Genomic DNA, 27,685 nt, shown 5'->3' with positions numbered 1-27,685 from the left:
TGCATGTACAATACAACTGATATATGATTCTGGAAAATTTTATAACCATTGGCAGGCACACAACTCATCTGTGGATCATGGTCTGAGGCGTTATTGCTGTGACCTTGATCGTGTTATCCATTTTATGCTATTAAATAAAATGACATCCTTTGATTGAGCAAAAAAAACACTTCACTGAAACTTGCTAATGAAAGATTCTCTCCAGCATATTTAGCAATTGGATCTTTATATCTAGTTTCTTTTCAGATAAATAACCTCGAACAAAATTACTAAAAGTTTAGAAAACCAGGGAAAATTAGCTGACAATATATATACTCTGTTGGATCTGCACACCATCTAAAGCGGGAGATTTAACACAGTTGTAGCCTATATGTCTGAGTAGTGTGCTTAAAGGCCAAACTTTTTCTCCTGCAAAATGACTTTTTCTCATGCAAAATGCACACACATAAACAGTACACACAATAATTTGAACAATATGTTAGAAGGTAAATGGGATAGTTGAAATCAAATGCTAAAAAAAATTTTAGAATATTCAGTTTCAAAATAAGATCCCGTTTATTTCTATCAACAAAAAAATATAAATGAAATTCTCAATCACACAAACAGACCTGGATTGGTAGAATTGACTGAGGTATCCCCGAGGGACTCAAACTTCTTCAGAATCATCCTACACAGATCTTGATAGTTAGAACTGACTAATGTATCCCCCAGAGACTCAAATTGCTTCAGAATCATCCTACACAGATCTTGATTGGTAGAACTGACTGAGGTATCCCCGAGGGACTCATATTGCTTCAAAATCATCCTACTGCATAATATATTTATATATATAAAGGCAAATAGGATAGTTGAAACCAATTGCTAAAAGAGATTTTAGAAGGTTCAGTTTCAATATAAGATCCAGTTTATTTCTATGAATAAAGAAATATAAAGGAAATTCTCAGTCACACAAACAGACCTAATTTTATAGAAATTACTGAGATGTGCCTGAGTGACACAGATCGCTTCAGAATCATCTTCTTGCAATATATATATATATATATAAGGTAAAAATGGCTACGAAAATATTCACCAATACACATGATCTGAAACAACATGAACACAAAGAGTGAATGCAATGCGATTCACCAGATTTGGTACCTGAGTTGCACCCATAACAACTATGTACTTTCCATCCACAAAATCAATTACAATTCAAGCAGAACAATTGGTGCAGTTCATGTGACGCTTAAAACATGGATCAGGGCAACCTTAAACGTCATCAACTAATCATTAGTTGAACATTTATCTAAAATCCCAAATTCATAATAATAACACCATGGATGAAAGGACAAATATATAAGTACGGGGATATAGGCTCTCCAATAATGCCTAAAGGGCATGTTGGTGCCTCGAGGGATGATATAGTGACAAGTATTGCACTTGAGATCGACGGCGGTTTGCGTATAACCGGTCGATTTTCTGTTGCTATTCAGTGAGGATAGCTTCGGAAGCTCTGTCAACAAAGGTCTCCTCACCACGTTCCGCTGCCGTCGTATCAACTCATTTCGCTGCCTCTCCATTATCCCTATCTCAGTACTTCTGCTTTTTCCTCCCTAGATTGCTGGTTGAGTTTGATTTTGAGTTTGCCTTTATACCGCGTCAAAACGGCGTATGTATAACATAATTAAAAAGGGACGGCCCAATGGGCCTTCCAAAGTTAACCACGTGGAGGGCAGAGAGAAAAGGAAAGAGAATAGATATTGAAGCAAAGAGTTTAGCGTTGAGGCAAAGAGGGGGAGTGCAAATAGGCCCGTGTGTTACGCACGAGTCATTCTTTATTGTATTCTATTTGGACCGAGTCAACCCGGAATAAATCTAAACCGGTGTGGTCATGACACCTGTTAAGAGATATAAATGTCTTTATGCTCAGTGTAGTTACAGGTGCAGACATGACACCTGTCTACGGATATCAATGTCTTTTACTCAGGTGTAGTAGTTTGTCCGGACGTACAAAATACAAAAAATCAAATGCACAAAAAAATTAAAAATACAAAATACAAAAAATAGACATCAACAAAATACAAAAAAAAAAAGCTTTCAATTCAATCCAATCTCTCTTGTCCCGTTCAACTCAATCTTCATCCCATCTAAATTAATTTTATAAATAAAATATTCTAACAATAAATTTTAATCAAAATTTCATAAGAATATATCAATTTTGAAATTGACAATCTACTTCAAACGTATAAACGATGTTAATAGATGAATTTGAAATATTTAAAATATTTTAATTATTTTTTTATATAAAAAAATTTTATTCTATCTCTAATTGACTGTTTATCCCATGATTGAATCTGATCTTAAAACGATAGATTCGACGAAATCACACTCTCCAACTTCTCTTTCTGTTTATTAACTTAAATTTATAAAAATTAATGTAAAATGCCATGTATGTTTAATTTAAATTTATATATTATCAATGCAAAAGTATAAAAATTAATATAAAATATCACATATACTTAATTTGAATTTATATATTATTAAGGTGAAGGTATAAAATTTAACTTAAAATATCGTCTATGCTTAATTTGAATTTATATATTATCAATTTAAATATATAAGAATTAATATAGAATATCACATTATTTGAATTTATACATTATTAATATAAATATATAAAATTAACATCTAATATCACCTATACCTTAAAACAAATTAGTTCCTTGTTATGTTTTTCCAAAACGTAAATGAAAATTAGATTTCGTGTTTGGAGTTTTGAGTTAACCGTTTTTAGTACTAATTGCAGCAAAGCTGAAAGCCAAAAACAGAAATGAGATGTTTCTATTTTCAAGAGAGAATCTCGTTTTCTTGACCTCATCGGTTTCTAGGCAACCAAACAGAAAACAGGACGGAAAGGGCGCCAAAGAAGAAAAGGCTTCAGACTATTGAGGAAACCAAAAAAGGGTGCCCCACTTTGACGGCTGTGTACACGCCAGCCTCCAACCAAAGAGAACAAACCAAAGAGTAAAAGAGGGAAGAAAGTCAAGCAAACCAAAAGCAAAACAAAAGACACCCACTTTTGCCATTTCTCATTTCCTCTCTAACTTCTCCTTTCTGCCTTGCTTCTTTCTTTCTCATTGCCGTCTCTCTGTGATTCGAATAAAGATTTTGCAGACAAAAGGAATAAAGCTTGTCTAACAGAGAAAAAAAAGAGAGCTTTCGAGCAAAAGGAGACGTAGTTTGCATCATGAACGAGAAGGCTAACGTTTCTAAACAACTTAACGCTAAACACAGAAAGGTTTTCTCTTCGTATCATTGTCTATTACCCATTTAAGCTTAAGCGTTTTCTTTTGCTCAAGACTCCTTTTTTCTTATTGGTAAAGTCTGAATTTTGATATGGTAGATGAAACTAAACTGAATGGTTGCAAGCTTTGATTGTTTTCTTTATCCTTATGTTAATAAACTCTCTAAAGCAAGGCCATAGAGAAGAATCTGATTTCAATATTTGTTTGTTGTTTTGAAAATTTTGAACTTTTTGTAATTTTGGGATAGCTTTTGTCCTGGATTAAGTTGTGTTATCAACCAATTTGGGCTTCCATAGCTTTGCTTATTTAATTAATCCTAAGCTTAATTGGCCAATTTGGAGTACTTTAAAAACAGTGGTTACCCTACATAATTAAACTATTTGTCTTATATGATTTCCAGTTGTTTTTCAATAGAGCGAGTTGCACTGCTCTTCATATTTAAGCTGTCAATTGTGGTTGGTGAGCCTAAGGTGTCCGACGCCAAGGCCCACGGTAATATATTTTGTTATAGCTTTAGGAAGCTAGTGTACCAATATGGGTCTTCTACGCATACTGCAATAAACAGTTGTCCAATATCTTAGATGCTGCAAATTGCAATGTTGTTTCTATATATGTTCCGGTAGTTTTGAATGTCTTAGGCCATGTATGGTCGAATTTGTGAACATTTTATTCATCTTAAATAACTTGGTTCATTTTAATTTAAGTAAAACTTTCTTTAACGGTCAATGGCGAATGGCCAATGGTATCACACAAAAAATCAAATTGAGTCAATCACTTCATCTTTTTCATCACAGGGTTTCCTTGAATGTGATGAATTGAAACCAGACTAAAAGCGTTTTGTATGTTATAGTAGTATTAAGTAATAACAATGTGATTCATCTGGTGCCATCTTCTGCAGATATTGGAGGGCCTTCTTAAGTTACCTGAGAATAGAGAGTGCGCAGACTGCAAAAGCAAGTAGGTATCTGGTAACAATATTGCTACTATTAATTTATTGGCAGAAAATTCTGAGTCCTCAAAAAGTATGATTGGGAATAAGAGAAAATTTTTAATCAAGATTTCTGATTCACCGTAAAGGACTGGGACTTTGAGTTGTAATGGCCTGTCTGCTATGCAGGGGACCACGTTGGGCTAGTGTAAATCTAGGAATATTCATTTGCATGCAATGTTCAGGGATTCACAGAAGTCTTGGAGTACACATATCAAAGGTTTTGTTTATGTTGTTTCATTATTAGTTTGCTTCTCTTGTCCCTTACTCCTGAAAATAGTTTCATTGATTTATATTTTGCTATTATACTTTAATTTTCTTGTTAACATATTTTTGGAGATTGTTTTGGATCTCATGCAGGTGAGGTCTGCTACTTTAGATACATGGCTTCCAGAGCAGGTTTCTTTTATTCAATGTAAGTCACACAGTTATTTCTTTGACTTGTGTTTATACTAGATTCTTTTGACCATCTCAGATCGAAATCAGGTGCTGATAGTAGCCCTCTTTTCTTCTTTCTTGCAGCCATGGGCAATGAGAAATCAAATAATTACTGGGAAGCGGAGTTGCCTCCCAATTATTACAGAGTTGGAATTGAGAATTTCATTCGTGCAAAGTACAACTTCATAAAAACTACCCATTTAATTTTATGCTTGATTTACTTCTATTGCTTTGTCAGAAGTCGTTTTCTTACCTAAAATTCTGCTTAAGGATGCTTATTTTCTTCATTAGGTATGAAGAAAAGAGATGGATTCCCAGGGGTCGAAAGCCAAAATTACCTTCTAGTGTGAGTGAAGAGAAGGAATCACTTTATAGACAACCTAGAAGTGGTGGTTATAAGTACATGAATAATGTAAATCATGTTTCAGAAGAGAAGAAAGTTATTCACCCATCTATTGCGAATAACAGCATTCCTACTCCTAAAAGTTGCTCTCAAGCGCATGTTAATGTTCCTCAGAAGGTAGTGTAGTCTTTGTTTGGTCTTGCACACTGATTTTTAGTAAATTCATTTCCTATTGGTGCAATAAGAATTTTTGCTGCGGTTAACTTTGCTGCCTATCAAACAGAGGAAATTCATACATTCCAATAACAGAACATGTATGGTTTGCTTTTTCTTTTCTTTTCCTTTAGCGTGCATTGAAATGTTGAAAATTAAAAGCAATATTCTTTGATTCAATGTCAATGCGTGTTATTAATTTTTGTTTTATGAGACTATGTTGCTTAGATGGGAATGGGAACTTTTCAAAAACGTAACTGATAAAATAAAAATGCCTTTCTTGTTTAGTTGAGGAGTGGAACCTTTTCAAAAACATAACTAACATGGTAGGATCTCTTGTGAAATGCTAAAATGTTTGGAGGTGCTAGAAAACATGGATGAATACAAATTTCAAACTTATAACCAATAATAAACATTTTTAAAAGTAGTATTTTTCATTATTACATGTATGTGACTCAGAAATGAAATGTGTACTTGATCTACAGGTTACACCTGATACAAGACCACAAGAACCTCTACAGAATTCTGAGCCATCAGTCTCAATTGCTGAATCTCCAAATCAGGAGGTTAATCCAACTCCATCAGTCTCAAATGCTGAATCAATAAAGCAGGATGTTAAGACTACTTCATCAGCAGCAGCACCCAAAACAGATTATGCCACTGAACTTTTCAATCTGCTCTCCATGGGGGATTCTAGAGAAAATGGCTCAAAGACTTCTGCTCATCATAATTTCTGGGCTGGTTTGTCATGTATGTTTCCTGCCATAATAATCCTTTCAAGACAACTACTATTACTACTTTTAATGCCCTTTTCTCTATCTGATCACTTCTTTAGTTTCTTGCTGAGGGTTGTTAAATATAGTAATGTAAATTTGGTAATCACTTTTAACCTTCAACCTATCAATTTTGCAGCTGCTGAAGCAAAATCCTCCAGGGTGGCTAGTGATTCATCAATCGTAAGTCAAACCAAGGTGCAACATAAAAATGGAATTGAGGATCTATTTAGAGATTCAGCAACAGTAAAACAAACTTTTCCAGAGAAACCACAGGAAGACGCTAAACCTGATATTCAGTATTCGGTATGAAATCTTCATTTTCTTGGCATTGAAGTTATGTTGATCATCCTGGAATTTGTAGTCAATACAATGTCAAGTCACTACTGCATTCAAGAAAGTTTGAAAGTAGATTTTTACTGTTTAAATTTAAATTATTTTTTCTTTGATATGAGTAACACAAACATGAAGTTTGGTTTCACCCATTGATATTTGTTTAATTGTTCTTAAGCTTAATTGTTGTAAATTTTCTCCAAGTTCCGTTTTACCATTTAGTGATGAATTTTGTACAGTCAAGTATGGTGTCTTCATCTTCTACCCATCAAAAACAACTTGCTATGCTTTCCCAACAACAGTCCTTCATGGCTACTGCTGCGAAGCCTAATGGTGGATCCCAAGCCTTTCCTGTAAATGCACATCACGGCATGCATTTTCCTGCTCCAAATTCTGGAAGCATTGGGCATCAAGTTCCTAGAGTGGTGATGCCAGTCGCTGGTCTACAGAAGCATATGCTGGTTTGCTTGCAACATGCTTACACCATTTTTTTTTTCTAGATTGCATTCATCCTATCTCATAATGTTATTGTCTTCCTGTACAGGTGGGAAGCAACCAACAGATGTACTCGGCAGGAAATTCAGTTAATTTCCCAACTTCCAGGTGCATACACAAATTATTTCAGCTTGACCATCTAAAAAAGTTGCTTATTTCTAAATCTTTAAGTAGTTGATCGGTCTTATGGACTTTAGTTTTTAGGAATTGTATGAATCTAAAAGCAAATTAAACTGGTCCTTTTAGTAAAAAGAAACTTAAGTCCTATCACCAGATTCATAGTTTATCAAGGTTCAATCACAGCACACCAAATTTTTTTTTTTCTGTTAATTCGGTATAAGCATGGAAATGAGGTTAACTGGGATCATTCCTTGGTATTTGATTACCAGTGAAATTTTAATGCACTGTTTTTGACCTTCATTGATCCTAGTATGGAGAGTTCTATGTGAACTCAATTTCTGATTAGCTTAATACAAGCAGACACAGGCATAAACACAATGACTTTGTTTCACGAGCACTTTTTCCAAATTAACAACTAAACATGTTCCATGTAATCCAACTTATCACATGCCCCATTCTTGAGGCACTTGTCACTAATTTGGTTGCTCTTGCAGCTTGCACACACCGGGGCCAGGAGTTCCACCAACCATTGGCATGAAAAGCATTGGAGGTAGGCCTATCTCAGCATCTCCAGTTCCATCAATGACCCCATCTCAATGGGGAAAAGATTATGATTTCTCGTCGTTAACGCAAGGGATGTTTACAAAGCGGTAACTCATTGGCAGAACCATGGTTGAACAGATGGTTTTTCTTTGCATTACACATAATCAAAGGGGAGTATATATTTTATTTTCTGTGCATTCTCCATAAGATTTGTCTGCCCTTCTCCTCAGGTGGCGAAGGATTTATTCATTTAGATTTATTGGATACTGGTTTCATTTTTATAATAATCCATTTTATAAGCAGTGTGCTGATGTAATAAAGGCTGATTGTTCTTATCTTATTGAAGAAGCAATGAAGATATTGACCTGTAATTTCTCTTCTCCTCTTCTCTCTCTCCCTACCTCCCCCCTAAGTCATGACTTTTAACAATGTTGTAGTATATTGTGTAGTGAGATGCCAATGGTTGGCTTTTCACAACACAAGGAAGGCTCTAGTTTTCACCAGTGGACTTGTTTGATTAATGAAAGGGGATTGAAGCAATCTTTTCATATATGCATATTGATTCTTCGGCAGGTTATAATCAAATTAAAGATGCAAGCAAGCAACTAGTCAACCAGATTCTTTATCATTTAGTTTGAGTGCAAGTGTAACTTCTAAATCTTAGATTTCGTGTTCCTGCAGCAATTAGCTAAAATAACAAGCTCGAAAGGACCACCATGGTGTGCAATGTCAAATCTTTTGCTGAGTTCAGGAAACTACAGTTAAGAGACTCAAATTAATTAGTTTGGTTAACTGACTGAATGAGACGTTTACCTGTCATGCACAAAATTAAAAAATTGAACAAGTGTTCTGGGCTAACTCATGGAATCTTGACGGTGCCATTTGTCCCCTTGAGCCCTTCTATAGTCAAGAAATTGGTGATCAAAGCTTCATTCTCATTTCTTTTTTTTTTTGTTTTCGATTTTTTTCAAATTTCCTCTTTAATTCCATCTTCAACATTTGTAAAACCCAAATCTCAGATTGATCAGAGAGATGGGAATGAGATTTCATGTTATGATATGGAAGTCAAGTGTTCATACATACATATATGTAAGTTAAAGAACAGGTGTTGATCTAACAATTTCCCTACTTGTCAGCAATTAAGTTATCTTTTTGCCTTGACTTTGACTAGCTTTATGAGATAAATCAATTAAATCCTTCGATTTTTTTATTCTTTTTTCAATTCCTAAGTCGTAACCATTTACAAGATGCACGCAAAGGGTGCAATAAATGGACGTATAGCTACCGATCCAGGGCTTTATTTTCCAAACAAATGACCATTTAGGCAACCTAATATGAACATGAAGTAAAACTTGATCTGCTCTTTAAGCAGAGACAGCTTTCTGAGAAAAGAATAACTAATCCCTGGAAACCTAGTAAGAATCATATTAAAGATAAAACAACAACCTAAGGCAGCCATGTTCCAATGAGGGGATGAAATCTGTCAGCCATCCAACAAAAGGACGGTGCCCCAGATCAGTAACGGACTTGGACTGTAGACTTGAAAAGTGCCTCATCTTCTTCCACCCCATCTCCCATATTTCTTGTTCTTGACCGTAAGAGGAGCCTGTCATCGCACCAATTGTCATCACCAGGGGAATAAAAAAACATTCTATGGCGAACTGTCTCTACTTGAACCAACCAGTCAGGATTCTCCAATTTTGTTGACTTATCTACTCCCACCACCGTCCAGAACTTGAACGGTTAAAACGTTTTTGTCTGATTACTTGGTGAAAACGGCTATCAACAATTAAGACTACAACCTTATCGTTCTGAGATGTAATTTCCAGGATGTTTCTTCCATTTGGGGGAATTCATCCAAACCGTCTCTGTCTGATCAACTGCACTGTCCCACAACAACCTTTCGATTCATCTGCAATTCTTTTTCTTTCTCTTCTTTATTGCACTTTTTGGAACAAACAAGCTAACATGGAATCAATTGAAGAAACATTAACTTCCCAGGCGTTAGTCGTGGTCATCTGTGGGACATATACTGCATTATCCTTAACATTATCTTGCCAACCCAACTGTAGACAATTTAATATGCATGTTTACCGTTGTAAACTTTCATTTTCATTTTTTTTTTCTTGCAATAAATATAATACTTAATTTATGATGCTAGCTTAGAGCTGAAGTTTGCCATGACAGTGGGCAACATTAATATAAAATGAACTTAATTACCTTTTCCTTTAATTTGTAGAATGTCGATAGAGCTGGTCAATTAATAATAAACAAGGAAGGAACATATCTAACCACCATTAATGGAGTGATTAGAGCTGTTTAGTCGGAGAACTGCGTTGATTCCTCTTTTAACCAAGAAATGGCCCAAGTCACGAGAGAGAGAGAGATTCTCAAAACCAACAGGAAAGTGATGGGAAAACTCCAATAGAATAGCCTGCAATCCTTTGGAGAGGAGGGCCTAACTCACAAGAAGACAAGAACATAAACCATCACTAACGTCATGCCAGAAGCTCCTTATGCTCTTTTAACCAATGATAATCAACCAAATAAATATTGCTCCAAGTAAAAAATAGTACTGGGTCTCTCATATAATTGAGGTAGAAAGAGCCAAAGGAATATGTTCCAACTTCCAAGTATCCATTTTGCTACTGGTATCATCTCTGATGCGTACACATACCAATTTGCAGCCTTGTTTTTCCACAAAAATACATAGCCAAAAAATCCTTCTACAGTAACATCCAGAATGATCTAATCCAAATCTCCCATACCCTTTCGCTTGAAAAGGAATTTTTTTTTATTATTAATACAACTACCCTGCGCTTTCTTCTTCTCTAGACCTTGATTAATGGAGTCAACTCTATCTGTTCCCTGCAGTCTTAATCCTAAAACGCTAGGAATATCAAGTGGACCGACAATTTGTCTCCTTCTCCGACACGCGTTTAGGCCGAAAGCAATCGGTTTTTTTCTGCCCTTTTCAGATTCATTAATCTTTACTTAATCCTTTTTGGACCGTTAATTTCTGAGCTTAGCACAGCATTAATCTAGAAAGAACATGACAAATGTTACATCTGAAAAACGACCGATACTGAATGTCTTAATCAGCAAGGTTCCATGTCTTATCCTTAAACTGCAAATTGCATGCAAACGGATGGCACGAAACACGGCCAACAAAAGGTCTCCAATCTCATAGCTTTGATCTTTGGCGGAAAGGTAAAAGTTTCTTTAGCTTGGTTAAGACGATATTATATGAAATTACTAGCTACATATGTAGTCATATTTGCATGAAAGATAAGCATACGTAGGGGCACATGCAATTTCGTCTGTAATATTTTTATGGTTGACCTTAATATCTTGACCAATAAGACTTGCCCACGTAGATCTTTTGAGTGAAAATTCTTTTCATTTTTAGTAATTAAAGGAAAGCAAATTTCCTTGTGATATGATGGGGTCACATCATTTCGCTACTCTGCATAGGGTTTATTCTTAAATTTATGATATAGCAGAAAACTTTAATTATAGGGTCAGATTCGATTTTAGATTCACGAATAATAATTGTTTTATAAAAATAATTCTCAATTGATTAAGAATTATAATATATATAGTTAGACTTCGAAATTCATGCATTTAAATTGCGACAGGTGTTTTGTCGCCAACAAACAAAATTATGGATGAAATGTCACGAAAATGGAATAATTAAAGGGTTGAAATCTAATTAATTTAATGTTCTTGCTATAAACAAAGACAATGGTGGTTCACACTTTATTGTTCTTGGACATTATTTGACATGTACTTGGAAAATATCGGGCTCAACCGAACTGTTTAACCCCCATTCGACCAAGCAGGGCAGAAAGAGAAACGCACCATGTCTCAATTCTAAGTTCCATATTGATGTTATTGATCATTATGGGGCCTCATCATGCTGCCTTGATATATATTGATTGTGAGCATATAATATAAATTTTGATCACCGATAAACATGGCCTATGTCCTACCTTCAAAGTCTTTGTTAATTGTCATTGTCGGTTTTAATATCTTGGCTTAGTGCAAGGAAGAAAAAGCACTCAATTTTAAGGGTGGGACTCAAAAATGATGGTTCGAGATAGTGAAGACCACTTAGCCATATCTCTGTCTTTATCTCATAATACACAAGACTTACAAACTCATATTAAAAAAAATGAGACGAAAAAAGTATATATAAGTCAGATATTTGCATCTAAATCTTAGAAAATGTAAATCGACATGTGAGCCTAGCACGGACGTTAACACAAAAGTTTGAGCAAATATTTTTAAAGACCAAAGCAACGTACTCATAAAAAGCCTGATTAAAAGGGGAAAATAGAAGAGGAGGAAGAAGGAAAGATAGAAAGCATGATGGGGTTTAGTACGTTTGGGGGTCAGACAGCTCATATCCTTTAGGAGCCAATCTTTTACTAAGTGGAAATGAATTGGTAGGACAGAGCCACACTGTTTCATTACTAACCTTTCCCATCGTTCTTTCTTTATAAGAACCAGGCTTTTGCATAAAATCGTCAAGGTTTTATCTCAGCTTGTACAAAAAAGGGTTGGTCGGTCCAGTGGTACACCCACCGCGCTGTGGGGCACATGCCCAAGGTGCGAACCCCCTCCGCACCCACTGGATCAGCGCTTCAGGATCTTGGTACAACTTGCGTGGGTAACGGTCAAAAATATGACCGTTGGACATAAAAGTATATGGTCTCTATTCTACTTTAAATAATTCAAAAATTTTCTTTACTACCACTTTATTCCCCAATTTGCTTTTATAATAATCTGCCAAATTCCTGAAACAGCAGTTCTCCCTTTACATTCTCAATAAAGATTACTCACTTAATAGGTATTAATTCTTGAAACCTCTGCCCTCCATTATTACTTGGTTGGCCGCACGGTCTTTTGATATTAACTAGCTTCCAACCATATGCTCCAAACATAAAATTAGCCATTCTCCAAAATTAAAAACAAAAATTCTTATTAATCAAATAATGTTCCTTTTGTCTTGGGAACCATAGAATATAAAAGGTTAATTTTAACATTTTTCAACAGATAAGTAAATTATTAACAAAATAAATTAAGGAAAAAGAGATGAAAGCTTCGAACTCAATAGGAAGGAGTGCAGGTGATTTAATGAAAGTCGAGAGGAGAAAGAAGCTCGATCGGGTTTTGTTTATATTTTTATTTTTTTTATGAAAATTTAGTTGAGAATATTAATAATTATAAAACAATTAATGCCAGTTTAAGATATATTAGGTAAATCCTTTTAAACACTTACTTAAGAGGTGATTAATTATTAGGATTAAAAAATAATAATGGTAAAATTGATAATTTGAAATTTGATTGAGAAAAAAAAAGGAGTGTAGAGTAATTAGTGAATAGGAAGTGACGGTGTGATTGATTGAGAAGGTAACTTCATTGTCAAACAACATAATTATGATGGTAACTTCCGGAAGGATCAAATTTTATATGGGTGTCCACTTAAACAGGAACAAGGAAAGCTTCATTTTAACCCTGACCTTATCTTTTTTTAAAAAAAATATTAAGTGATTTAGTTGCCTTTTGCCACCTGGGCCCCCACCACAGATATTCTTATACGCCCACTATGGAACCTCCCAAACCACCCCACGCACTCACACGTCTAACGAATCCCATCCGTCGAGTTCACTTTTTCTCTTAAATCTAGCGGCCTAGATTCAATCAAAAACTGTTCCCACGCTCCCTCTATATATTGCAGTTCACCTCACTCGTTACTCTCTGTCCTCTCCCCAAAGAAACCTCCTTTTAACTTTCAAAAACAGAACACAAAAACAAAGGGTTTTTTTTTTTTGTTGAACCTGTAAAAATGGCGTCGACTAGCACTTGGATTTTGTCGCTGAAGGTACTGTTTATTTCTATTGGTATATTGGCTATAGCTTTTGGACTCAAAGTCTCTGTTCCATTGGTTTTGGAATTCTCGGTTTCTCAAGCTCCGTTGTTATGGAGCACGTTCCGTTCTTGGCTCAAGCCTCCGTATCTTTACGTCATCATCAATGGAATCATTATCACGATTGCAGCATCGTCTCGGTTTTATATAAAAACCGGCGAGAAAGATCAGACGGAGCAGATGCAGCGGAGGTCGAAGATCTCGGTGGATCAAGGGCCAGATTTCGAGGACGAGATGAAGAGTGGCTTGGACTTCGGTGTAGTAGAATCCAGTGCTCTGGTGTACGAGCAAAAGCAGACAGTAGAAGAGGTGGAAATGAGGGGTTTTGAGGAGGAGAGCAATGCGGCGGTTGAAGATGTTGGAGATGGAGGCGACGAGTTTGCTATCTCCAAGTCGGAGTGGATTCCTCCAAGGAGAATGGGATCTTCGGAGATTCCATCGGATATTCTTTCGCCGACCGACAAACCTCCTGCTGCTTCTAGGTTCGGTCACCGGAAACCTGTTAAAGCCAATCCTGAAGGTATATTTCCAGCATTCTTCTATCTAATAATATTAATATTTTATTTATAAATATGTTAACGGTTAGATTTTGTCAATATCCAAAGTCTCGGAATTCGAAAATAACTCAGAAAAACGCTTTTTGGTCGGTTCGGCGCCTCTGCAGTTGCGTTTGAGCTTTTTATCCACGTGTTTGCTGTTCTATCGCATTTCTAAATGCACTGGTGCCGTTTTGCTCAGTTCAAAAATGGCGTCTACTTGACGCGCCACCGAAGAAGGACTAAATAGTCTTTTTCTACTTGACGATGAAATTTAAAATATCTAAATTACGTAACTAAGAAGGATTATAAATATAAAAAAATGGTGATTTTACTTAATTATCTGCGGTTAATGCAGGTGGCCGAGCGTTGAGAGTGGCGAAGCCTAAACGCCATGAGACGCTGGAGAACACGTGGAAGATGATAACGGAAGGGAGAGCAATGCCGTTGACGAGGCACTTGAAGAAGTCGGACACGTGGGAGAACCACGGCCGTGATATCAACGTGGAAGCATTAGCCGACTCTCCTTTGGTGAAGAAATCGGAAACGTTCAGAGACCGGACCAATTACCAGCCGCCACGGGTACAAGACACCTCTTCTCCGGCTTCAGAAAAGCTGAGGAAAGAGCCGTCTCTGAGTCAGGACGAGTTGAACCGTCGAGTGGAAGCGTTTATAAAGAAGTTCAATGACGAGATGAGGTTGCAGAGGCAAGAGTCACTCAATCAGTACATGGAGATGATCAACCGTGGAAGTTAGCCACTAATCATGGGTCCATTATATAGGTAAAGCTTGTGTTTTGAGGATCATAACCCAAAAAAAAAAAAAAACAAAGAACAGAAAAAAGAAATATATGTTTGTTAATTGTCAGAAATATGTCTTCTCCAACAAATTAAAAAGGTTGGAGTAGGGAAAAAATAGGGTGTTGCTTCCTTGTTCCCTTTTTTGTGCTGCAGATTTTATGGTACAGCTGGTTTGAATGTTAGTAGGATCATAGGAACTAATGTCTTGTATAAATGAAGACAATCAGCAGTGTTTTTCCTACTGAATCCATCATTTTCTTTGCTTGATTTACGTTTACTTTTATGAAATGAAGATGAACAGAAGATTTCCATTTAATGCCAATGTTGATAATAAGAAGAATATGTGGGATCCCTAAAGAATAATAGTGTTGCAAGGTCATTGTCTACACCCATGGTGACACCTAGAACATGGGGTAGTAAGGATTGGGGCCCGACTGCCAGATGTTTTGATCCCGGTATTGCAACTGTTTGTGACCGAAAAGACATGTGATCTTGTCCTTTTTCAGCACTTCCAGCTCTAGGTTTAACGTCACCTTAAATTAAACATGATTGTAATACTTGAATAGAGTTTGATTGGATTAGTGATGAGTACCCCCATTTGTAGGGTATATTCAATCTATATTTTTTTATTTCAATTTTTCATATAAAATACTATAAACCTTGTGCTGATTTTTATATTTTTAAATTTTAATCAAAATTATATAAATATTTATTAATTTTTAAATAAATATTTTTCTTATTTTTTTTTCTCAAGTCGATTGGTGGCCTACTTTACACTTGCAGGACACCCAATGCTCCCTTGGGAGGGAGCTTCGAGTGTTTTTTTTAAATTAATAAAATTATATAATAATAATTTTTAAAATTATTTAAAAATAAAATTTTATTTTTAATATTATTATGTCATTCAATTAATGAATATACTATCAATGACTAATCGTTAGACTTATATATTTAGGAAAAGTTTTTTATTGGGGTAGAGTGTTTATTTTAAAAATTAATAAATTTATTTAAAATTTTTATTATAATTTAAGGATGAGGGAGTTTTACTCTTTTTCTTTTTAATCAATTTACATAACTTGAATAATTTTTATTCTCTTAGAAATTATACCGTTAATTTTACTTAATAATATTAACAAAATACTTCTATTTAAAGATAATTATTTGTAAATTTTTAAGAGTTTTTTTATAAATTTATTAAATAAAATTAACAATCGAATATCTTATAATAACAAAATTATCCATAAAACATTAATCAGGAAAAAAGTAATTACAAACTGTCATGTGAAAAGAATTAAAATCTATTAAGTGATAAGTAGAATTTATCTTAATATTTATCTTAATTTTTTTTTTATAATTAACTGAAACCAATCAATTTTGATGTTCATGAAATTAAGAAATGTTTGCCTATGAGATAGGCTTGCAATCATTCGTTTCATGGCACTAGCATTAACTCTTCTTAAAGGTCAAGCTTTGCGGCAAAGCATTGCTGTATCTTAAAGCTTGGTGTATTAATTGTCAGAGAAGACTATAATTGAACTACGTAGGCCCCAATTCAAGTTGAAGAACTCCAGCTTAACCTTTCTTTGTCAATGGAAATTGGAGCATGCGTCTCTCATAATGGCATCACTTCGCTCTTTTTCTCTTCATTGGATGTGCCTGGAAGAGCATAAAACGAAAGAGAATTAGAATCTAGAGTTCAGAAACTGCAAGTTTCAACTTGGATCAGTCACGATTATGCAAGAACAACGACATGTAATTGACATGTCAGCGCTTGTTAACTCCGAAACAACTATCGATCTACACCAATACCATGACTTAACACAAACAGCTTCCTGTCAAGGTTGCCAGCAGCGGTAGAAGCTTGCCTGGCTATAACTTGCAGAAACACTCCGTGGAGGTATATTCGTTTCCATGTTGCACCTCAAACCCTCGCCATTCATCCCAAAAATCAGCATCAGGGCATGGTTCTGCAAACTGAGATGCAAATACATATATTCCACGAGCACGATCAATTTCTCCTAAGCTCTTTACTGACCCTGCGTATTTCAAACACATTGTCTTCGTGTCTTTATCTGGGAGACCAGACTCTATTGCCTGCTCATAAATTTCTCTAATTTTTGGAACACCAAAGATTTCAGCTGCACGGGCAATGTGAATCTCATACAGGCCAAGCTTTTCATGATTTGGAACAGCCTTAGTTGCTTGATCATACACCTCCATAGCTCGCTTTGCAAGCCCATAATCCTCCTCCAGCTTTGCAAATTGAACATACAGGGGGTTTACTGCATCTGCAGGTGCCTGATAACAATGAGGAAAAATTGATGTTAAAATCAGCATCATAGATCATTGATAATTCAGAGCATCACTCAAGTCAAATATGCAGTTTAGGTAGAAAGATCATGACGTACATACCATTCGAACAGCATGCACAAAGAGCTCCCTTGCTCGTTCCACGGATTCACTAAGTAAGCAGAAATACACAAATTGCAATTTGATTTCTTCAAGATGTCTTGACCTGGTGCTGCTTCCGCGAGATGTTCATGTTCAGGTTCGCCAATGAATTGAGACAACTTGCACTGCATAAGATATATCTTGCCTAACAAAGGTCAGGTACAATAATTTCCCAATCAATTGCCTATAACTTGTAAGATCAGTCAATCTATCTTCATCCCTGATCTTGCTTAATTTGTGATTATAATCCATAAAGGTTGTGACTGGTTTTGTCCCATGAAACCCATGTTTCCAAAGTCAATTTCTTTTGATAGGTAGGTGATCGTGCAATCTCAAGGCCTAAGAAATATTTATCTGCGCCAATATCCTTTAGTTTGAACCGTGCAGATTCACCTCGACCATGACTCCCTTCAGTATTTCAATGCCTTTCTATGTAATAATTGATCAAGGTGAAAATATGCTGCTATAACAGAACACAAGAAAATAAGGGAAAGTCCATCTGTGTTCTGTCTTTTTTGTTGATGACTCTAAAGTAAGTTGTCACTTAGATTCATCAGTAATAGTGTAATAGACCATATTAAAATAAAAGAAAGAATCCCAAAACTTAATAGATTAGATCGAAATATACAAATGCTCAAAATATGACACAAATTTTAAGCTCGCTTCTGTCTTTTAATTCGCTCAAGTGCACCCAGACGGCTCTCACCATCTTTGTCTTTGGCAGCTGAGACATCAACTCCACCTCCATCTTTGTCACCGTCTTCCCTCTTCCGTACAAGACCTCCAAACACCGCAGATGGAACATCTTTTTGTGCAATTTCAACTCTTTCTTCATCTTCAGAATCACTTTCTTCAGGCAACTCAATATCTTCATGATTTGCTGTTGTTTTCATCCCTCCATCTGCCTGTGACTCGACTCCGGCACTCACAAAGCCTACTTTTCTAGAGCTGTCATTAGCTGCAGGTAACAACTGCCTCTCAAGAGTAGCCATTTCATCCTCAGAGATACCAGCCTGTTTCAATTTTTCCTTAGCTTCATCGATGTTCTGATCTTTCTGCATCAGATACTCTGGTAGAATGAAGTGTGTCTGGAAGAACAGAAACAATGAGAGTTAGAATCTGGAGTTCCGAAATTACAAGTCTCAACTTGAGCATTCCTGATAACGCAAGAACAAGTATAAAATCCGATACTAATACATGTAATTGATATATCAATGCATGTTAACTCGGAAACATCTGTCTATTTACACCAACACAAATAGCTTCCTGTCAAGGTAGCCAGCAGCAGAAGGAAAAAGGAACTAGAATCAAGTCCTTAGATGATAACTGATCTATAGAGAACATATACTAACAAAGGTGTTAAGACATTTTACCCTAGGGACCATAACTGATGACAATGTGCAAAACTCAGTAGGTAGCAGCAATTGAAAACTTCAGACATTTATCATAAAATGCATAATGCATGCCATTACTTATTTCAGCGATATTCCAATAGATATTAACAGTGACAAACCTACTCTCTCCATTTGTCCAAACAAGTGTCATTTCTGAAAGCAGAAGAGCTAAATATTGGACACCATTTGTCCTTTTAACTTATGCTTTTATGTTGTCTGAAAGTAAAAAAATATATAAAAAAAAGCCTTACCTGGCTATAACTTGCAGAAACACTCCGTTTAATCCGCAACATTTCTCTGAAGGTATCTTCATTTCCATGTTGCACCTCAAACTCTCGCCATTTATCCCAAAAATCAGCATCAGAGCGTGGATCTGCAAACTGAGATGCAAATACATATATTCCACGAGCACGATCAATTTCTCCTAAGCTCTTTTCTAACTCTGCATATTTCAAACACATTGTCTTCACATCTTTATCAGGAAGAGCAGACTCTATTGCCTGCTCATAAATTTCTCTTGTTTTTGGCACACCAAAGATTTCAGCCGCACGGGCAATGTAAATCTCATACATGCCAAGCTTTTCATTATTTGGAACAGCCTTAGTTGCTTGATCATAGACCTTCATAGCTCGCTTTGCAAGCCCATAATCCTCCTCCAACTTTGCATATTGAAGATACAGGGGTTTTACTGCATCAGCAGGTGCCTGATAAAAATGAGGAAATATTGATGTTAAAATCAGCATCATAGATCATTGATAATTCAGAGCATCATTCGAGTCAAATATACAGTTTAGGTAAAAAAATCATAATGTGCATACCGTTTCAACAGCATGCTCAAAGAGCTCCCTTGCTCGTTCCAGTTTTGTTTTCCCATATCTCTTTACAAACTTTGACAGATACGTAACCCATATATCCTTCACATGAGGATACTTGAATATCTTGACACCTCTTTCATACACTTTGAAAGCATCTTCAAAATATTTGTTCTCCTGCACAAGTTAGAAAAGCATAGTTGTTGTTAGTCCATCAAACCATTTAAGGAAAAAATTTAACAGAGTGCAGAAACGGAAGTACAGGAGAACTGTTTTCACCTCTAACAAAAATGCATAGTTTATAATAATTTGTGGTGTAGCTATTCTTAGATCTAGTATTCTCTCATAGACTGCTCGTGTTGACTCCAAAGTACCCAGGCTTTCTTCCAAGTCCACATAGAATGTCCAGAGCCTCAAGGATTTATGGAGCTTCATCTGAACAGGTTCATTTCCATCAGCAGCAACTGCAAACAACAAAATAGACCAAAGGATCATGAGTTTGTTAGTTCCAGAAATAACCCATGGTTGAAGATTTAACTTCTTTTCTCCTAAAGCTTAATAAGTTTGAAGATAAGTTACCAAATAATTTTTTAAAAAATGATTCTTTTAATATAATCTCTTTTCCTTACTTACCACAGATTACACTGGTCTCATTATTTTCAAAAAGACAAAAAAGGTTTAAAGACCCTGAGATGGAAAAGAATAGGATACGAAGCTATGCATGCCAAGAGGAATGTAAGAACCTAACTTTGAATTCAGATATCATTTGCTCATGCAACAGAACAAGGATTACCTCTACGTTTGACCTCAACAGAAGGCTCAGCTGTGGCACGTCTCATCAGCTCAAGTGCACCTTTGAAATTCTTGTGCCTCAGTTCCATCTCTGCCCACTCAGCCCATACGCTTGCCAGGTGATCAACAGTCTTGTAATTTACTTGGACAGCTTTATCGAAAATGACACGAGCATTGGCCAGATCTTTGTAAGTCTCATAAAGCTTCGCAAAAGCCACCCACAGAGTATGGGGTTTTCCGACAGCTTTCATTGGGTCAATTGTCCTAACTGCCTCCGTGTATGTCAATATTTGCTTGGTGGGGTTCCCCTCAAATAACTTGACCCTACGATGCCATTGCTCCACATTATGCGGATTCTGGCGTAGAAGGACACTATTAGCCAGTTCTGGCCTTCTATTCATCAAATGCTCTAACCGCCAGCCTCAAATCTACATCCTTATCATCCTGTAACCAAAACCCTTTAAATATATGCTTCTCAAACTTGGATTTTGACTTGCACAGATCAATGTCCAAACGGATGTCTTCTTCATGTTCATCCTCCTCAACATCAACATCACCATCTTCTTCCTCATCACTCAAATCCAAGCTCTCCATTTTGAGAGCCACCATGCTCTCTTCAAATTGTGAATAAGCATCAAATATGACACTGAAGTCCCTAACCGTAACCACTGTTGTCATTCCCTCCTCAAAAATATCCCTGGCCTTCTCAAACAGATTTCTTCTGATGTAATAATCAGCAAGAGAGGTCCAAAGTCTCCCAACTTCATCGGTAAACTTCCTAATCCCACCCCTGATTATTGCATCCACATTGAGCCCTGAAACCTCTGTGGCATGCGTTGTTAGCAAATCACACAACTCCAACCACAATCTATGCTTAGTTTTACCCTTTATCGAATAAAACTGATCATCATTCAAAACAGATGCTAACCTCTCAGCTGCTTCTTGCCACAGACTTGAATTCACCAAAAACTCAATAAAATCCTCAATATGACTAGGATCATATTTCAAATACCTCCTGTAAACCCTAAGTGACGTCTCAATGGGGATACCCTTTTGACTCACAAAAACCAAATAAGGCTCCCAAATCCTATCATGTTGAGTCACTGGTAAAGCACAGAGCGCCCTATCAAACGTCTTACGTGTCTTACTAATCAGCTTCTGTTCCGTTAATGTCAACAAGTACATTATCCAAATCCTAGGCATCTTATGCATTGTAACAAGCGCTCTCTCGAAAGTATTATTAAGGGTTTCATACTGAGGGTGAGTGACGGGTAAATTCCGAACAATTTCGAGACGTTCCCGCAAATAAGCATGCCAAAGCTTGTAACTACCAGGTAAAGCTTTCAAAGCTCGTTCATAAATTACAAATCTTTTCTTGAAAGGAGCATCTGATCTAGCTATCAGATACCTCCACCACAGTTTTAAACTGAACGGGTTTCTCAAAAGTTCTTCTTCGTAGAGAAGATCATCTTGGGATGGGTATAGCTCCTTTGGCAACGACATTCAATAAGAAAACGATTAAACCCTAAAAAGAAAATGCTCTACTAACCTGAGTGTAAAACTTCGGCAGTGTTGTACGTTGCTGAACAAAGGAAAAAAAATAGATTTGAGAATTATGCTTCAATTCGATGAATAGCAGTCGATTACAAGAGGGCCCTATTAGTGTTCATCGAGTTGAGAGAATTGCCGGGTCGAGGAGGAGTAAGAATTTTGGGGGAAACTCCCGATTTGGAGCAGGGAAAGTGGAAGAAAGAGATGAGATGGGATGGCGCCCAAAAAGAAGAGTTAAGTGACGGTGTCGTATTAAGGATCCCGCAGGTTTTTACGTTAGTCGTAGGCTTGTAGCGGTGGTTTACTGAGTTCAGGAATTAGGGCTGGAATCGGGTTCGGTTAACCCTCTTCAAGATTTGAGAAATGGGCCCAATAGCCCATTGAATGTGGTCCATTGGATTTTAACAACCAATCTAAATGGGCTCCGATTAATCCTTCATGGCCCATCTTCAAATAATCCATTGTGCAATTTCCGAGTTTAAATTTCTTTTACTTAATGCTTAATTTTTTCTTCCTCGAACTCATATATGGTAACCCTTAAAAAAATAAAATTAAAACACTAAATAATTGATGTTAAGATATTAAAATTTTGAAAAAATTATAAATTTCAAATACCAACGTACTTAAAATTTTAAATTTAAGTTCAAATTAAATCAATATTATGAATATAGACAAATTTTTTATTTTTAAAACTCATTTAATTTGGTTTAATATATACATTATATATGATGTTTTAAAAAATTTTTAAATTGTGCAAAAAAATTTAAATAGCATCTTAATTCTTTTATTATATGCAATTATGGTACTATAGTTTTATTTTAAGTACAATAAATTTTTATAATTAATAATTATTAATTAAAATATTATTTATTATTTTAATATTCATAAAATAATAAAATAAAATAAAAATATTATATAATAATATCATCGTGTCAATATTACATAATATAAAATAATAATATTTTAATTAATTATAATTAATTAATTATTAATTTAATTAAATATAATAAAAAATAAAACTTTTTAAAATAATTTAGAAATTTTTTAAATATTATATCTATAAATTATGATGTTAAAATTTAATAAGATTTGATTATTTTATTAAAAAAAGAAAAGGCAATCCTACAACTTGACTACACATTATACGATATAATGCAATAGAGGGGAAGGGGTAGGGAGAGGGAGGGGAAGCTTTTTACTTTTTCAGGGTCATTCCCAACTGCTACACGTAGATGCCGTAAGCACCCAATAATATATTCCACACCACACGCAATCCCTCCGTTTCTCTGTCTCTCTGCTGCAAGCAACGCCATACCTCTGCACGACATTCGAAGCCGCGTTTCACTTCTTTGTAAGTTATTGCCAATTCTCCCCCACTCCATTCATAATTTCTTATTTATTTGTTTCTATATATATTTTTGAAAGCTATTTATTTGTTTATATATATATATATATAATATAAGAAGACGACCCTTTATTTTTGTCTTAATTCTCCTTTCTTCTATAATTTTGCACCGTGAACATAAAATTCTGTTAGGGCTTTACTCGTTTTGGGATGAACTAAGGTAAGAAGTTTTCATTGGGTTCCTTGCAAGTTTTTGTTCTTGATCGTCTCTTTGTTAGGTTCTTAGCGTTTTATCTTTTGTTGGTTTTCTGTTCGGTTGCTTAAGGAATCAGATAGAACTAGAGAACAACGTTAAAGTTTTGATCTTTTCCATGTTTGATGATGAAGAATTTATAAAGTTGATGTTTTTCGTTTTGGGTATCTTTCTTTTTCGTTTGGTATAACGATTTTAATATTTGTTGGGATTATGTGATTTGCAGAAAAATAGAATCTTTATTGATGATGAACGAATAGTAATCTGATTAGCTGTTTGCTCTCTTTGTTGATTCTATTGTTTGACAGTGAATAAAGTTTAGGTCTCTTTGCGCGTGTCCCGTTCTCTTCTCCAATCCTCCAATTCAACAACTCAAAACACCATCCTATTTTATCCCAAGTTGCCCCTTTTATTCAGTATAATATATCAAGTCTTGCCTGAATGGAGGTTAAGCTATGGAACGACAAGCGCGAGAGAGAAATGTACGAGAATTTTGCTGAGCTTTATGCCATTATCAAAGCAACAGAGAAGCTTGAGAAGGCTTATGTGAGGGATATCATTACATCATCTGAATATGAAACTGAGTGCCAAAAGCTTATTGCCCATTTCAAAACCTTAGCTTCCACACTGAAAGACACGGTCCCTAGCATTGAACGCTTTGCTGATACGTATAAAATGGACTGCCCGGCTGCTATAAATCGGCTGGTTACCTCTGGGGTGCCTGCCACTGTGGAGCACCGGGCTGCTGCAGCTGCTTCTGCTACTACCTCAGCTGCCATTGTGGCTGAATGTGTGCAGAATTTTATTACTGCCATGGATTCATTGAAACTCAATATGGTGGCGGTTGATCAAGTGCATCCTCTCTTATCCGACCTCTCAGCGTCACTTAATAAGCTGAGTATTTTGCCACCTGATTTCGAGGGGAAGACAAAGATGAAGGAATGGATTTCAAGGTTGTCAAAGATGGGGGCAGCAGATGAGCTAACAGAGCAGCAAGCTAGGCAGCTCCACTTTGACTTGGAATCTTCATATAATTCATTTATGGCAGCTTTGCCTAATGCTGGTCCTTGAAGTAATCCAATATACAGTGTTTTTTTTTTGTTTAGTGCTGCAAACTTCTGGATTCCCAGTGATATCTGGAAAGGATTATTAATTTGGTAACAGTGTATACATTCTGGGAATGATTGGATTTCTATCATGTGCTGATTGTGGAGAAATTGTTTATTGTGTCATCCTATGAGAATGAATTTGTGCTTTGATTTGGTTTTGTAATATTAATATATTCATTCGCCAATTGTTTTTCACCGTGGTAGTTTGTTGTCATCGTGCATTAGTGATTATTATCCTGTATGTTTATTTTCTATACAACTTAGCTGAGTGAAAGTTTTGAATCCAATTATAATCCCATTCAAGGGCTGGCATTCTTTTTCCATAGATGGAATAAAGCAACAACACTTACAGCACAGGTACTGGAAATTCTGCAGTTCAAGGCCTAAGAAATGAGGCATTTCTCTGTGTTTGATTTAAGATGTTTTGGACTTGTAGGGAATAGGCTGGAGATGGTTAAGCTTGGCCTTTCCAGCTTTCCTTGTGTGTTTGTTGAGTATGAGGAAGTTCTCCCACTGCTTGATGTGGTTTTTGGTGTAATTTATTTCATCCTTGTGTCTATAGGGTTGTTTAAGATTTTCTTTGGAAAGTCGTATGTTAGATTTCATTAATTCGATTGGAATGAAATTTTTCCCTTACTCAGAACATCAGCAGGTTGCAGGTCCAGAACGAAGAATGTTGGTCAGTATACCCCTAACATGCTGGGTATACCCCCCAATATCCCTTTGAACTGCCTCCACGCAATACCCCCCTGCTGTCCTTTGAGACGTATACATAAAACGAAACCAGACAAAAACAGCCCCCCTGCTCCTGATACAATACCGGCGGAAGGACCTAACTCCCTATTCCATGTACAAAACAAAAACAACCCATACACCTAACTAAAACTCAGGTGAGACAAAGCTACTCAAAACATCAGTCTGTACACAAAACCAACCATCAATATCTCCACCTGCAAACCAGAATCAACCAAACCAGAACAGTACGGGCAGTAGCTCATTCACCATCATGAACAACAAAACAGAAAGTGACAGGATATACAGGAACACTCTTTAAGGTTTCTGACTGCAATTCCACTCCTTCGCCAGCATATTGGGTTGTTCAAGATTGTCAGTGGCCTTTGGTGCTTGCTTTCTTGAGATCAAGCTGATTCTGAATGCCTCTTTCTATATATTTCCCAAAGGGCATGAATATTCTTGTCTAATGAAAGATTAGGCAAGCCTATTTTCAGACATATGGATTGGAGGCCTTCACTTGTAGTGTAAATGAACTGGGTGTACCAAAGATTTATTATTGGATTAAATGGACAAGGAAAAAGAAAACCAGTGAAATTTCATTCAAAAAGGGATGTCAAACAGCTGTTTAAAGTTGGATGATATGTCCTTGTAACCACCCACGCAACAATATTGACTCAAAACTTCCTTTGGTGGGATTCTGTCGCACAAAATCACCTCACCATACTGATTGGCCCTTAACTTTGTTGGATTCCAACTATGAGTGGATAGAAGAAGCAAGAATACCCCAAGTTGAAGGAATTTCCCCAGCTTTCCATATCTAATTGTGCTATTTTTTATGTGAAAAACTCTTGTCTAGGACACTGTTTTCTCATGTGAGAAGAAACAAATAGTTTCTGAAACTTGTTATATGTACGAACTAAACTGAAGTTTTTTAGGCTGAAAATCAGAATACATCTCAAGTAGAGAAAATTTTGCTTTTTTGTTCCTTTTTGACTTCCTACAAGAGATTTATAATTGTTGGTAAGAGTGGTAAAAGGAGGACAAAAATGAGGACAGCAGCAGCAAGAATTGCAATACACGTCCACTTCCTTGAGTTCTTCTGATATTCCCTAGCCTCCTGAAGGTTTTCAGTACCTCGTCTGACAAAGGAACTGGCATGAGCAACATGGCTTTCGATGTCGTTGAGTTGGTGACCCTGAGCTTCCACAAGGGCAGCCATGTCCAGGAATATCTGATGGAGTTCGATCAAGTTCTTCTCTATCTCCTTAACAGCATCATGCCTTTCTTGAATTTCGGATATGGTATCCATAATCTGACCTCTTCCTTGTTCCTGGATGGCCCTTTGCAGGAAGCTTTCGCTTTCACCACTCGATATCAAATTCTCAATCGTGTCTTCATCAGCCTTCTGCCCCGTGATGGTAAAATACCTGCGTTCCACTGTTTCTTTATATTCTGACTGCATTCTTGACCTCAGTCCTTGAAAATCATCCATCAAAACTTTCAGTTTCTTTCCCAAGCCACTAACCACTGAGGTTCTGGTTCTATCCGCAGACGATCCAGGACCACAACCTGGAATGCTTCGACTAGCTGCATTGGAACGTTCTAAAGCTTCAAGCTTCCCCTTGATGATTTTGACTCTTTTAAGGACCTGCTCAACGTCCGTGTCCATTCGGGCACGTAGTTGCTTCATGGTCTTCGCATTGTGCACGGTTTTGCTCTCTTCATTGGCTTCCTGTAATGCCTTGTACAGCCGTTCCACATTCTTCATGTCTTCCTTCACATTCTCCACATCTTCAAAGAATTTATCGAGATTAACGCTCTCATTACCTGCTTCCATGTCGTCCAGGTAGGCCTGTTGCTTCAGGTCTGTGTATTTCTTGAACGAACTCGAGATCAAATCATTCATTTTGACACAACCTTATAAATCACTCCCCTTTTCTTTCAATGGCTTCAGGATTGATGAAGCTGCTGTATGAACTACTAATCTAGTATTAATTTGTAATGTCTTTCTTACTGCATTTGGAGTTTCTGGGAGACTTGGGGGAGGCTTTTGTCTTTCCTCTTCACCATCTGCTATTGGCGAACTAGGAGGAAAAGAGGCGGTGACAAAAGGGAAAACTGCCACCAACCAAGAAACAAAGGCTGATTTCTCGTATTTTTGGTAAGAAATGAAGGTATTAGAGGCACAAGGTTAATTGAGAATAATAGCTAATCTAAAAAAAGCGTTCTTTTGTAGGTTTCAGGATGATCAATGACACTCCCTTTTTCAGTGGATACTAAGATAGCTTGTTTGACCTGGTCATCCTTTTTCCCATCCATGAATCCATCACATCCTCTAGCTCTAAGCAACCAAATGCCAATGTTTAATCTATTCCTTCCAGGTTTAGACCCATACATCAACTTGAATCCAGCGCTATGAATGCAGGGGAGGTGTGAATCGGC

At 36.4% G+C, this 27,685-nt stretch overlaps 5 protein-coding genes and 1 long non-coding RNA gene across 13 annotated transcripts in view; 3 read left to right on the top strand and 3 right to left on the bottom strand.

Moving 5' to 3' along the window:
* Positions 1-1,606, bottom strand: part of LOC149526674 (uncharacterized) — a 2,097-nt gene extending 491 nt beyond the window's left edge. Inside the window, exon 1 of the long non-coding RNA XR_016351761.1 lies at positions 609-1,606. This is a non-coding gene — a long non-coding RNA (uncharacterized LOC149526674). The remainder of the gene's footprint in view (positions 1-608) is intronic.
* Positions 1,607-3,024: 1,418 nt separating this feature from the next.
* LOC110424775 (ADP-ribosylation factor GTPase-activating protein AGD5-like) lies at positions 3,025-7,904 on the top strand. Of its 7 annotated transcripts, none has more exons than XM_021439458.1 (11): positions 3,025-3,280; positions 4,186-4,244; positions 4,405-4,495; positions 4,636-4,690; positions 4,798-4,888; positions 5,005-5,233; positions 5,755-6,019; positions 6,182-6,348; positions 6,615-6,836; positions 6,920-6,978; positions 7,485-7,904. In XM_021439458.1, the coding sequence occupies exons 1-11, from the start codon at positions 3,230-3,232 to the stop codon at positions 7,642-7,644; spliced, it is 1,449 nt and encodes a 482-aa protein (XP_021295133.1). In that variant the 5' UTR covers positions 3,025-3,229; the 3' UTR covers positions 7,645-7,904. The 7 variants fall into 7 exon arrangements, with proteins under 7 accessions (XP_021295133.1, XP_021295132.1, XP_021295131.1 ...); XM_021439457.1 differs by having other exon boundaries at positions 4,984-5,233; XM_021439456.1 differs by adding an exon at positions 3,688-3,779 and having other exon boundaries at positions 4,984-5,233; positions 5,755-6,348.
* Positions 7,905-13,312: 5,408 nt separating this feature from the next.
* LOC110424155 (uncharacterized) lies at positions 13,313-15,072 on the top strand. Its single transcript, XM_021438669.2, has 2 exons — positions 13,313-13,985; positions 14,360-15,072. The coding sequence occupies exons 1-2, from the start codon at positions 13,385-13,387 to the stop codon at positions 14,755-14,757; spliced, it is 999 nt and encodes a 332-aa protein (XP_021294344.1). The 5' UTR covers positions 13,313-13,384; the 3' UTR covers positions 14,758-15,072.
* Positions 15,073-17,710: 2,638 nt separating this feature from the next.
* LOC110424493 (uncharacterized) lies at positions 17,711-22,055 on the bottom strand. The gene is given in 6 exon segments (XM_021439068.2): positions 17,711-18,340; positions 18,898-19,350; positions 19,465-19,635; positions 19,738-19,922; positions 20,252-20,667; positions 20,669-22,055. Coding segments are annotated over 6 exon segments (2,745 nt in total). The 5' UTR covers positions 21,754-22,055; the 3' UTR covers positions 17,711-17,905.
* A 927-nt stretch (positions 22,056-22,982) lies between these two features.
* VPS28-1 (vacuolar protein sorting-associated protein-like protein) lies at positions 22,983-24,703 on the top strand. 2 transcript variants are annotated; one of them, XM_021439537.1, is made up of 2 exons: positions 22,983-23,152; positions 23,708-24,703. In XM_021439537.1, exon 2 carries the CDS (start codon positions 23,841-23,843, stop codon positions 24,468-24,470), a length of 630 nt encoding a protein of 209 aa, XP_021295212.1. In that variant the 5' UTR covers positions 22,983-23,152; positions 23,708-23,840; the 3' UTR covers positions 24,471-24,703. The 2 variants fall into 2 exon arrangements, with proteins under 2 accessions (XP_021295212.1, XP_021295211.1); XM_021439536.1 differs by lacking the exon at positions 22,983-23,152 and adding an exon at positions 23,209-23,366.
* Positions 24,704-26,143: 1,440 nt separating this feature from the next.
* SYP125 (syntaxin of plants 125) lies at positions 26,144-27,380 on the bottom strand. Its single transcript, XM_021439535.2, has one exon. The coding sequence runs from the start codon at positions 27,147-27,149 to the stop codon at positions 26,241-26,243; it is 909 nt and encodes a 302-aa protein (XP_021295210.1). The 5' UTR covers positions 27,150-27,380; the 3' UTR covers positions 26,144-26,240.
* Positions 27,381-27,685: the final 305 nt, after the last annotated feature.

Source organism: Theobroma umbraticum, unplaced genomic scaffold, assembly GCF_002168275.2.
Source record: "Theobroma umbraticum cultivar Fairchild unplaced genomic scaffold, ASM216827v3 scaffold_204.0, whole genome shotgun sequence".
NCBI lineage: Eukaryota > Viridiplantae > Streptophyta > Magnoliopsida > Malvales > Malvaceae > Theobroma > Theobroma umbraticum.
Note: the sequence above shows the minus strand (reverse complement) of the source record. Positions and strands in the feature narration are given on the sequence as shown.